The 13,403-nt window shown below is 42.7% G+C and overlaps 1 protein-coding gene across 2 annotated transcripts in view; it reads left to right on the forward strand.

The window, feature by feature from the left end:
* LOC139747041 (chordin-like protein 1) overlaps positions 1 to 9,471 on the forward strand; it is a 204,672-nt gene extending 195,201 nt beyond the window's left edge. Inside the window, exons 7-10 of one of the 2 annotated variants that reach the window (XR_011712300.1) lie at positions 5,307 to 5,416; positions 5,915 to 6,080; positions 8,039 to 8,896; positions 8,995 to 9,471. Coding sequence is in view for 1 of the 2 variants with exons in the window: in XM_071658792.1 (XP_071514893.1) it covers positions 5,307 to 5,416; positions 5,915 to 6,080; positions 8,039 to 8,196 (434 nt within the window). In the remaining variant the exon portion in view is untranslated. Of the gene's footprint in view, positions 1 to 5,306; positions 5,417 to 5,914; positions 6,081 to 8,038 lie in introns of both variants that reach the window. The other variant, XM_071658792.1, reaches the window with a different exon arrangement.
* Positions 9,472 to 13,403: the final 3,932 nt, after the last annotated feature.

Raw genomic sequence — 13,403 nt, forward strand, 5'->3', positions numbered from 1 at the left:
AAATGCTAAGCTAGTAATAGGCTAACAAAATACTAAGCTAAAACTAAGCTAGCAAAACATTGAAAGGTTAATAATAAGCTAACAAAATACTGAGACAGGACTTAGCTACCGAAATGCTTGGCTAGTACGAGACTAACATTAAAAAGACTAGCGATAATTAAGAGGCAGACTAACAATATCTGTGAATGTCAGGCAAGCATCATGCGTCCATGATATCAAAACTGATTTATCGACTAAAAACCAGCACTGGGCTAGCAATAACTATCAACATTATATTATATGGATAAGGTTACATCAGTGTTTCATATCACGTTTAAAGTTGAATTACCGTTAACTACTGAATCAACACTATCTTTCCCTCTTCCTATACTCTCTCTGTCCTTAAGTCTAAAGGTCTACTAACACCAGCGAAGCCCTACTTCTACATTTTTCTCTGCTTCTATCGACCGACTTGGCCTTTGGCCTTTGGCCTGAAGACGTTTCTGCCCGTGACATTTCGGTCACTGTAGAAATAAAACAATTTCTAAACAATAAAATGCAGTTAAAATAAAACCGTTAGTTGTTGTCCCACTCTATGAATTTAGCAGCATATACAAACTAAAAGCAATGTTTTTGTAAAATCATACTGTGTTTTAAAACTATTTTACAAATCATTAAGACTGAAAGAAAAATAAAATAAAAAATCGCTAACTAAACAAATCCCAAGCTTTCACCTCTAACTGTTGTATTGTAAAGCAATTACGTTAGGCTCCTTTACGATTACTTTAACAGTTTGTTAAAATACTTACGTCTTTAACCTAGCATTATCTGCGACAAAGACTACGTAATAAATAATAATAATAGCAGCAATCAGCTTACAGTTCTAAGATACGTCCCAACGAGGCAGTTAGGGGTGTTTAAGGCTGTAGTTTCACAAGTAGATGATCATGTTTCATACTAAATACATGAGGCAAATTCTCACCAATACATAAAGCGATTATTTAACTCTTACTATACTCCATTATAATGATACAACGATATCATAATAGCGTACCATGAAAGGGGAATTACCAAGTCCTCTGTCGTCAGCATGGATCCACGTGGAGTCAACACAACGCGTTATGCCCATCACACCACAGCCGTTCATAATCGTCTACGATAATACGGATATCAGTCAAAGGTTCTATGTTCAACTGATACTTCACATCTCCACCTTGAAGTACCCAATTTACCACGACCACGCACAAAAAACAAAACTTAAACTCTAAACTTCCTCGTATGCAGACTGTCAACAACACAGCTCCACACGATGTTTGGTTACTGGCAGAAATACGTATTTTCCTGCACAATTTTACATTTTTTTCTAAATTTAAAGCTGATAATTTTTGAGAAGCTTAAAAATATCTATGATATTTAAAACATATGAAAATAAACTTAAAAGATCATAGAAAAGATGTATTATAACCAATACATCTTTTAAAAGGCCTGAAGCAGCTGATTGTTTGACAACTGACATTTGAATGTAAGGCGGGAACTTGCGACTCTTGGCAGAAACATAACTATTATTTCATATATATATATATATATATATATATATATATATATATATATATATATATATATATATATATATATATACACTATATATACACTATATATACACTACATATATATATATACATATATATATATATATATTTTTTTTTTTTTTTTTTTTTTATACTTTGTCGCTGTCTCCCGCGTTTGCGAGGTAGCGCAAGGAAACACACGAAAGAAATGGCCCAACTCCCCCCCCCCATACACATGTACATACACACGTCCACACACGCAAATATACATACCTACACAGCTTTCCATGGTTTACCCCAGACGCTTCACATGCCTTGATTCACTCCACTGACAGCACGTCAACCCCTGTATACCACATCGCTCCAATTCACTCTATTCCTTGCCCTCCTTACACCCTCCTGCATGTTCAGGCCCCGATCACACAAAATCTTTTTCACTCCATCTTTCCACCTCCAATTTGGTCTCCCTCTTCTCCTCGTTCCCTCCACCTCCGACACATATATCCTCTTGGTCAATCTTTCCTCACTCATTCTCTCCATGTGACCAAACCATTTCAAAACACCCTCTTCTGCTCTCTCAACCACGCTCTTTTTATTTCCACACATCTCTCTTACCCTTACGTTACTTACTCGATCAAACCACCTCACACCACACATTGTCCTCAAACATCTCATTTCCAGCACATCCATCCTCCTGCGCACAACTCTATCCATAGCCCACGCCTCGCAACCATACAACATTGTTGGAACCACTATTCCTTCAAACATACCCATTTTTGCTTTCCGAGATACTGTTCTCGACTTCCACACATTTTTCAAGGCTCCCAAAATTTTCGCCCCCTCCCCCACCCTATGATCCACTTCCGCTTCCATGGTTCCATCCGCTGACAGATCCACTCCCAGATATCTAAAACACTTCACTTCCTCCAGTTTTTCTCCATTCAAACTCACCTCCCAATTGACTTGACCCTCAACCCTACTGTACCTAATAACCTTGCTCTTATTCACATTTACTCTTAACTTTCTTCTTCCACACACTTTACCAAACTCAGTCACCAGCTTCTGCAGTTTCTCACATGAATCAGCCACCAGCGCTGTATCATATATATCATATATATCATATGTATCATATATCATATATATATATATATATTGGTTCTCAGTGAATGTAGGTTTGCGGCAGGGGTGTGTGATGTCTCCATGGTTGTTTAATTTGTTTATGGATGGGGTTGTTAGGGAGGTAAATGCAAGAGTCCTGGAAAGAGGGGCAAGTATGAAGTCTGTTGGGGATGAGAGAGCTTGGGAAGTGAGTCAGTTGTTGTTCGCTGATGATACAGCGCTGGTGGCTGATTCATGTGAGAAACTGCAGAAGCTGGTGACTGAGTTTGGTAAAGTGTGTGGAAGAAGAAAGTTAAGAGTAAATGTGAATAAGAGCAAGGTTATTAGGTACAGTAGGGTTGAGGGTCAAGTCAATTGGGAGGTGAGTTTGAATGGAGAAAAACTGGAGGAAGTGAAGTGTTTTAGATATCTGGGAGTGGATCTGGCAGCGGATGGAACCATGGAAGCGGAAGTGGATCATAGGGTGGGGGAGGGGGCGAAAATTTTGGGAGCCTTGAAAAATGTGTGGAAGTCGAGAACAGTATCTCGGAAAGCAAAAATGGGTATGTTTGAAGGAATAGTGGTTCCAACAATGTTGTATGGTTGCGAGGCGTGCACTATGGATAGAGTTGTGCGCAGGAGGATGGATGTGCTGGAAATGAGATGTTTGAGGACAATGTGTGGTGTGAGGTGGTTTGATCGAGTGAGTAACGTAAGGGTAAGAGAGATGTGTGGAAATAAAAAGAGCGTAGTTGAGAGAGCAGAAGAGGGTGTTTTGAAGTGGTTTGGGCACATGGAGAGAATGAGTGAGGAAAGATTGACCAAGAGGATATATGTGTCGGAGGTGGAGGGAACGAGGAGAAGAGGGAGACCAAATTGGAGGTGGAAAGATGGAGTGAAAAAGATTTTGTGTGATCGGGGCCTGAACATGCAGGAGGGTGAAAGGAGGGCAAGGAATAGAGTGAATTGGAGCGATGTGGTATACCGGGGTTGACGTGCTGTCAGTGGATTGAATCAAGGCATGTGAAGCGTCTGGGGTAAACCATGGAAAGCTGTGTAGGTATGTATATTTGCGTGTGTGGACGTATGTATATACATGTGTATGGGGGGGGTTGGGCCATTTCTTTCGTCTGTTTCCTTGCGCTACCTCGCAAACGCGGGAAACAGCGACAAAGTATAAAAAAAAAATATATATATATATGTTGTTAGAAGCAGTGAAAAGTTTTTATCGAGGATGTAAGGCATGTGTACGTGTAGGAAGAGAGGAAAGTGATTGGTTCTCAGTGAATGTAGGTTTGCGGCAGGGGTGTATGATGTCTCCATGGTTGTTTAATTTGTTTATGGATGGGGTTGTTAGGGAGGTGAATGCAAGAGTTTTGGAAAGAGAGGCAAGTATTAAGCCTGTTGGGGATGAGAGAGCTTGGGAAGTGAGTCAGTTGTTGTTCGCTGATGATACAGCGCTGGTGGCTGATTCATGTGAGAAACTGCAGAAGCTGGTGACTGAGTTTGGTAAAGTGTGTGAAAGAAGAAAGTTAAGAGTAAATGTGAATAAGAGCAAGGTTATTAGGTACAGTAGGGTTGAGGGTCAATTCAATTGGGAGGTGAGTTTGAATGGAGAAAAACTGGAGGAAGTGAAGTGTTTTAGATATCTGGGAGTGGATCTGGCAGCGGATGGAACCATGGAAGCGAAAGTGGATCATAGGGTGGGGGAGGGGGCGAAAATTCTGGGAGCCTTGAAGAATGTGTGGAAGTCGAGAACATTATCTCGGAAAGCAAAAATGGGTATGTTTGAAGGAATAGTGGTTCCAACAATGTTGCATGGTTGCGAGGCGTGCACTATGGATAGAGTTGTGCGCAGGAGGATGGATGTGCTGGAAATGAGATGTTTGAGGACAATGTGTGGTGTGAGGTGGTTTGATCGAGTAAGTAACGTAAGGGTAAGAGAGATGTGTGGAAATAAAAAGAGCGTGGTTGAGAGAGCAGAAGAGGGTGTTTTGAAATGGTTTGGGCACATGGAGAGAATGAGTGAGGAAAGATTGACCAAGAGAATATATGTGTCGGAGGTGGAGGGAACGAGGAGAAGAGGGAGACCAAATTGGAGGTGGAAAGATGGAGTGAAAAAGATTTTGTGTGATCGGGGCCTGAACATGCAGGAGGGTGAAAGGAGGGCAAAGAATAGAGATAGGGGAGAAAGAATACTTGCCACGTATTCCCTGCGTGTCGTAGAAGGCGACTAAAAGGGAAGGGAGCGGGGGGCAGGAAATCCTCCCCTCTCGTTTTTTTTTTTTTTTTTTCCAAAAGAAGAAACAGAGAAGGGGGCCAGGAGAAGATATTCCCTCAAAGGCCCAGTCCTCTGTTCCTAACGCTACCTCGCTAACGCGGGAAATGGCGAATAGTTTAAAAGAAAGAAAAAATATATATTTATATATATATATATATAATATATATATATATATATATATATATATATATATATATATATTTTTTTTTTTTTTTTTTTTTTTTTTTCATACTATTCGCTATTTCCCGCGATAGCGAGGTAGCGTTAAGAACAGAGGACTGGGCCTTTGAGGGAATGTATTTGTTTGTTTGTGCGTGTGTGTGTATGTGTAATTAGATGAAATGTCATGATGGTGACACATGTGTTGTTTGTGTCCACAGCGAACACAACGCCGCAGGTGTCTGGCAACACAGTCCGTTGCCTAACCGTCCGCTCCCGCCTCGCCGTCTGGAAGAACAACGGTGCAGGCAACAACTCCGCGGTCGTACACGTACGTTACTCTCCAGTACTTATATGTGATGTAGCATATTCATAAGTATGAAACCATATGACCTCTGTTAGTATCTATGATCACACACGAGGGTGGGAAACACCTCACCAAAGGCTCCATGCACCCAGGTAACATTTACCCATAACACAATACACTCATCACGTAAGATGAAAATTGAATCTAAGACACTATAACCCTACGACATAGATAAGAACAAACACACACACACACACACACACACACACACACACACACACACACACACACACCACACGTCTGTTACATTACACCGCCAGAATACAGTGAAACTTGAAAGATCACACCAACACCTGCTACAACTGTCCCTTACGATGAAACATATCCGGTAAATGACAACAGTTACAGCAAGGAGCACCACCCTAGTGCAGCAGATGATAACCACTGGTACAGGAGAGGGCGAACCAGATAAGCTGTAGTTTCCCACCACCACTAACCTCTCCTCACTTTCCTCCCCCCCAGTACGTGTTCGAACCGCTGGAGGGATCGACTGGGATACTCCACCTGCACAGGATGATGCTGCAGAACCGCAACTTGGAGAACCTGCACATCTACGACATTAGCCGCGAGGAGTTCCGTAACCTGAGCTCCACGTACACATTCTCTCTCCTGGGAAGCAGCACCACCAGTACGTCCCTCGTGGTAGAGTACGGCCGGGGCGGGCCTCCCCTGTGCTGGAGTAGGGACAGGAGCAAAGCTCCTCATAGGCTGGGGGTAGACCCATGGGTGAAGGCATCCTCCTGCTGGGGTGGGGGAGACTAACACAGTGTGCGGGAGGGTAACTCATGATCGGCAAGTTAAAGGTTGGGGGTTGAGAGCTGGCAGAAAGTGGAGGCATGGGTGGGGAGTGGGTGGAGATTGGGTGAGGAGTTGGTGAGGATTGGGTGGGAAGTGGGTAGGGAGTGGGTGAGGAGTGGTCGGGGAGTAGGTGGGAAGTGGGTGGGGAGCATAAGAAAGGAAGGTAAAGGGAGAGAGGGACGATAGAGAGAGGGAAGGGTTGGCTGGGTTAGAAGCTAAGGTAAAGTTTCATATAAATGTTACATCATTTGTAGCTCAGGTGTGCAGTGTAGAGCCGGCCACCACAGTAGAGGGAGGGGCTCAGGTGTGTCAGACCAGCAAGGGGAGGGGGGGGGGGGGCCTCCGCCCACAGATACTGGTTTTCTACGAGAGTTTTCTGTGGTGAAACATGGCGGTGTGTGTGGCGAGAATCTATTATTTTGTGTGGCTTCCGGGAACACCTGAACCCTGGTGTGTCCTCTAGCCTGTGATCCAAGACCAGCGTACAGCCCCTCACACCACTACCCACTGATATCAAGCCTGCACACCCACCAACCCACCCACTCACCACCCATAAACCAACCCACCGATCCATCATCTGCTGACTTAATCCACCGACCCACCACACACTTACCCTTAACCCACCGACCTACCACCTAATACAGAAACCAACCAGTCACTGACCTAACCCATCAATCCATTCATGCCTGACCTACCGAATTACCAGCCCTCAATCTAACCCACCAACCCACTCACCCCAACCCACCATCTCACCAGCCATTGACCAAACCCTTCGATCAATCACCCACAGACCAAACCCATCGACCCACAACCCACCACCTTACCTACCGACCCAAGACCCACTCATATAACCCCCGACTTACCCAACCACTCACCCCTATCCCAACGACCCACCACCTAATCCTCAGATCCTTTAGTCGTAACCTAACCCACCGATCACCACGCAATCCACAAACTCACCGTCCTCTGTCCTAACCCACAATCCCACTACCATCTCATCCCAGCCCACCAGCCACGGACCTAACCCACCGCCCACCATCCACTGATTTAATCTACCTACCTACAATGAACTCATCTAACCCAACGACCAACCATCATCTCAACTAACCCACCGATCCACCACCCACCGCTTAACCCCATCACCCGCTCAACTAACCCACCGACCCGCCATCCACTTACCCTACCTCACCGACCCACCATCCATTCACCTAACCCACTAACCCACTACCCACTCACCTAACCGACTTGTCATCTAACCCAACGACTCACAATCACTCACGTAACCCAGCAGCCACCATCTAAAACCATCGACCCCCCAATCTACTCACCGAACACCCCGACCCACCACTCATTAACTTACCAGCTCACAACCCACTTATTTAATCCACTGACCTATCTGTCACTGAGGTAACCCACCAACCCAATAGCCACTACCTGAGTCAGCAACCCACCACCCACTGACTTATTCTACTAACCCACTAATCAACACCAAATAACCTAACACCCACCCAGTGGTTCAGTAAGTACCCCCAACACCCATCCACTTTAACTCATCAGCAGTATCAATGAAACTGTTTACCCCTTTCATGTTACCTTCTTCCCCAGTGAGTCAGTCAACACTTACTTCCCATTCTCGCTCAGCAACCTACCCACTTCTCTCCTTCCTTACTCCCCTTCAACGTTTCGTTTCCGCTTACGTCTACACTGACTATAGTCTCCCAAATATTGCCTTTGTCACAGTGTGTTGTCCTTATGTATGTATGTTTGTGTCTTGTCCTCTCCCGCCAGAGTCGATGAAGAAGTTCAAGAAGAAGGAGCAGAAGAAGGCTCAGCGTTGCAAGAAGAATGGCCGGTGTAGCCTCCAGCTGGAGGACCTGGAGAAACACCTGAAGATCAAGCCGCCCGAGGAACGTACACACTGTAACCGAGGAGAGAAGAATATGTGAGGAGGACCTCGAGGCGAGGAGGACCTCGAGGTGAGGAGGACCTCGAGGTAAGGAGGACCTCGAACTAGTCTGATCTCTAGTCTTGTTGACAGAACTGCAGCAGCACTTGTTTGTGACGGCACGATACCAGCACCTGCGGGATGACTTGTGACGGCACGATACCGTAACACCTTACCGACGACCAACGGTGCGTTACGGTACTTGAAGAATGGCTTATAACGCTACAGAACCTGCACGATAAAGATGGCTGTAACGGTACAGTACTATCCTGTGTGACGGAAGGGTACAGCACGTGACGTAGTGGTGACGAGCAGCGTGCTAGCGACGGTGTTGATAGTGGGGTACCCCTACTACCGTCGTCATGGACACGGGTAAGAAAGCAAGTGTGAAGTGAACGCCCCGCACGATAACGCATCGTATGATACAGAAAATGTGGCGTGGTTGCCGACCGTTGGTCAGTTTGTAGCGCACGTTTCCAGAGACTACAGGAGAAGGTCTATAAATGGGACACAGGAAGAGGCAATGTTTGTCTAGAATGTATACTATGTGCTAACTGTGATAAACAAAAAAATATAAGTGGATGGAAATAATAGGAAATTAGTCAAGGAGATTGATGAGACTGTAAGAGATGGACGCAATTAGTGAAGGAACGTAGCGAGAACACAGCATGAGAACTGCAGGCAGAAGTGAGGGTCGTCAGGTCAGGAGAACACAGCATGAGAACTGCAGGCAGAAGTGAGGGTCGTCAGGTCAGGAGAACACAGCATGAGAACTGCAGGCAGAAGTGAGGGTCGTCAGGTCAGGAGAACACAGCATGAGAACTGCAGGCAGAAGTGAGGGTCGTCAGGTCAGGAGACTGAATAATTTGAGAAATGTTGGAAATCTGTCACTGATGGGGCACTGGTGGCTGGCCGAGTGTTATGATGAAGGTGGAGTTATAGAAGATGCTTCGTGATACTTGTGGAAGTGTATATGAGAAATGAAGAAATGACAATGTTATGTATTAATAATATAGTTAGAAAAAGAAAACTGTGGAAAAAATTCGATTTTAGGAATGCAAATTAGGTGTAGGAGAAGAGAAAGCTATAGAGAATAGAATACAAAGAACCCTTTCTTCAAACTTAGGAGAAAGTTTTGAAAATGTGTGAGATGAGAGATAGATAGATAGATAGATAGATAAATAGAGAGAGAGAGAGAGAGAGAGAGAGAGAGAGAGAGAGAGAGAGAGAGAGAGAGAGAGAGAGAGAGAGAGAGAGAGAGAGAGAGAGAGAGAGAGAGAGAGAGAGATTAGGATGACAAGTGTAGCTGCAGTTCCAAACCTTATTATCGTATGCTTAGTCTTAACTCGTGTATCCAGTAACAAGTGAGTTAACACTATATTCTTTTCCTTCATTTGTCTGCACTTGGGAAGGAAGAAAATAGTTTTGTACATGGTGTCTGTGAGTAGAACCATAAGGTGGACGATATTGATATCTTACACATCTCAAACAAGGGATTATAAAGATGTATGTGAAGTAGAACCATAAGGTCGAGGATCTTGATATATATGTGAAGTAGACAAAAATATTTTTGATTGTTTATATCGTTAAAGAGAAATTGAAAGAATTTTCTTGAAGTAAGTTTATATTAATCTTATATGATATTTACTCAGAAAACAATTTTTAAATGTGGTGTTTATTTGGTATCAAAATTATATACATTAATGACGAAAAAGAAATAGACTTTATTTATAGTAATTATTAGAAATCAAAAAACTAGTCACATACACATAACGTGGTTTTCCGTAAACTTCCTTCGGATTATATATATACATATATATATATATATATATATATATATATATATATATATATATATATATATATATATATATATATATATATAACTTAACCTTTATTTATGGTAAAGCGATAAGTACTTGATAGATCATAATGAGACGTACATATGATATATTTTTTGTATATGTTATTTTCATGTTATTTCATATTCAGAGAACCGTAATATACTCGAGAGTAAGATCTTTATAAGAAAAACTGGTCATTTATTTCAAAGGTTAAAGCTTGTGATAACAGCTTCACAAATGACCTGACATGCGGATATGACCTTAACCTGGCGATGATGGGCGGAGTCAGGAGCGAGGGACTTACTTCACCTCTGTTGACCTTGTGGTCGTCGATCGCTGACTGGTGCAGGTGTGTGTGTGTTGACTTCCTCCGCCTGTACGTGTGACTGTGATCATGAACATTTCTTGGAGGGAGTTTGAAACTGAGATTTACGAATGTGTCAAAATATATTGATGAATTCATAATGTATGTATATGCTGAATATTTTATTGAACTTAAATTCCATGAGGAACAAAAGGCAAATTTTTGTTTTAGTTGTTTATGTGTCAGGTGAAAAAAAAAAGATATATATAAGGTTTTATGAATGATACAAAAGGAAAGGCATCCTCATACATTATACGTTCTTTCGCCAAAGAAAACGGATCAAAGGATGAATGTGTTTTTTCCAGGATTGATTCTTGTCTTTGAAATTAAGAAAAAAGGGTATCTTTAGTTTTTCTTTTGACTGAGAATACATATATATATATATATATATATATATATATATATATATATATATATATATATATATATATATATATATATATATATATATATATATATATATATATATTATTTTTATTTATTATACTTTGTCGCTGTCTCCCGCGTTTGCGAGGTAGCGCAAGGAAACAGACGAAAGAAATGGCCCAACCCAACCCCCCCCCCATACACATGTATATACATACGTCCACACACGCAAATATACATACCTACACAGCTTTCCATGGTTTACCCCAGACGCTTCACATGCCTTGCTTCAATCCACTGACAGCACGTCAACCCCGGTATACCACATCTCTCCAATTCACTCTATTCCTTGCCCTCCTTTCACCCTCCTGCATGTTCAGGCCCCGATCACACAAAATCTTTTTCACTCCATCTTTCCACCTCCAATTTGGTCTCCCTCTTCTCCTTGTTCCCTCCACCTCCGACACATATATCCTCTTGGTCAATCTTTCCTCACTCATCCTCTCCATGTGCCCAAACCACTTCAAAACACCCTCTTCTGCTCTCTCAACCACGCTCTTTTTATTTCCACACATCTCTCTTACCCTTACGTTACTCACTCGATCAAACCACCTCACACCACACATTGTCCTCAAACATCTCATTTCCAGCACATCCATCCTCCTGCGCACAGCTCTATCCATAGCCCACGCCTCGCAACCATACAACATTGTTGGAACCACTATTCCTTCAAACATACCCATTTTTGCTTTCCGAGATAATGTTCTCGACTTCCACACATTCTTCAAGGCCCCCAGGATTTTCGCCCCCTCCCCCACCCTATGATCCACTTCCGCTTCCATGGTTCCATCCGCTGCCAGATCCACTCCCAGATATCTTAAACACTTCCTATGAGTCCACTGGGAAAATGAAACACGATAAGTTCCCAAGTGCACTTTCGTGTAATAATCACATCATCAGGGGAGACACAAGAGAGAAATATAACAGTCAGTTGATATACAACGAAGAGACGTAACAGGCCGCCATTTGGTAAACATGTGTTCAATGGTCGTAAAGTCACATCAAAACCGTACCGTCGTGCTCAGTGGTCGTACCGCCGTGCTCAGTGGTCGTACCGTCGTGCTCAGTGGTCGTACCGTCGTGCTCAGTGGTCGTACCGTCGAGGTGAAGGGAGTAGTTATTAGCGGTTAGCTCTCCCAGCCGATAATGTGTCCACGTACAGCTGTAGTTACGTACACCATCGCCGCCGTAGGTGATATTTTACTTGTGATGTAACCTCGACTATGCGGAGTCCGGTAACACACACACACACACACACACACACACACACACACACACACAGTAATTTTTTTCAGCAGCTCTACCAGTTTCCAACGTTTATGGTTAGGTGGATTTAAGTGCTGTCAAAATCCATGGTTATCCACGTCGTCTACGTAGTATCATAACGACCAACCAAAATGTCTTAAGACTTTCCTGGGAAGATGAAGATGACAGTGAGACAAGATCCAGTCTACTGTGGGCATGACCGAGCCTGTAACACGTACGTGCCTACGTACATCTTGCTAGCTACACTTGAAATAAAATCTAATACTGAAGACTTCATGATGCGACCACATCTTCACAGAAATATTGACTATGTACAACGCTCGACACAACATGATTGTTTCCCCAGTGTTCACTAAAACAAAAACATTGACGTCTTTATAGGTTTACTGAATGATGACTCACAATCGAAATTCTAATGAGTGTCATGAAGATGCATTTAATGAGAAATCATAAGGATGACCGAACATATGTTGAGGATGACCTAATACATATTCAGGATGACCTAACACATTTTCAGTATGAACACTGAAACTAAACCAGTACCGTAGGAAATTGATAATGGAAACATGTGCCACATGCTTGTATATGATGATGGTTGCGCGTAAGGTCTTACAATCACTTGGAGGTGTGTATTTGTGAACACTTGGAGGCGTGGATTTCTGTGGACTCGTGTTTATAAGCTCACGTTAAAATCTCAATAATCATCGTAGTTGATAGAACTAAAGTCATAGAAATCAATATAAGATATATTTGATGGTGAGAATATATATATATATATATATATATATATATATATATATATATATATATATATATATATATATATATATATTTTTTTTTTTTTTTGCTTTGTCGCTGTCTCCCGCGTTTGCGAGGTAGCGCAAGGAAACAGACGAAAGAAATGGCCCAACCCACCCCCATATACATGTATATACATACGTCCACACACGCAAATATACATACCTACACAGCTTTCCATGGTTTACCCCAGACGCTTCACATGCCCTGATTCAATCCACTGACAGCACGTCAACCCCGGTATACCACATCGCTCCAATTCACTCTATTCCTTGCCCTCCTTTCACCCTCCTGCATGTTCAGGCCCCGATCACACAAAATCTTTTTCACTCCATCTTTCCACCTCCAATTTGGTCTCCTTCTTCTCCTCGTTCCCTCCACCTCCGACACATATATCCTCTTGGTCAATCTTTCCTCACTCATTCTCTCCATGTGCCCAAACCATTTCAAAACACCCTCTTCTGCTCTCTCAACCACGCTCTTTTTATTTTATATATATATATATATATA

This window comes from Panulirus ornatus, chromosome 5 (assembly GCF_036320965.1).
Source record: "Panulirus ornatus isolate Po-2019 chromosome 5, ASM3632096v1, whole genome shotgun sequence".
Classification (NCBI taxonomy): domain Eukaryota; kingdom Metazoa; phylum Arthropoda; class Malacostraca; order Decapoda; family Palinuridae; genus Panulirus; species Panulirus ornatus.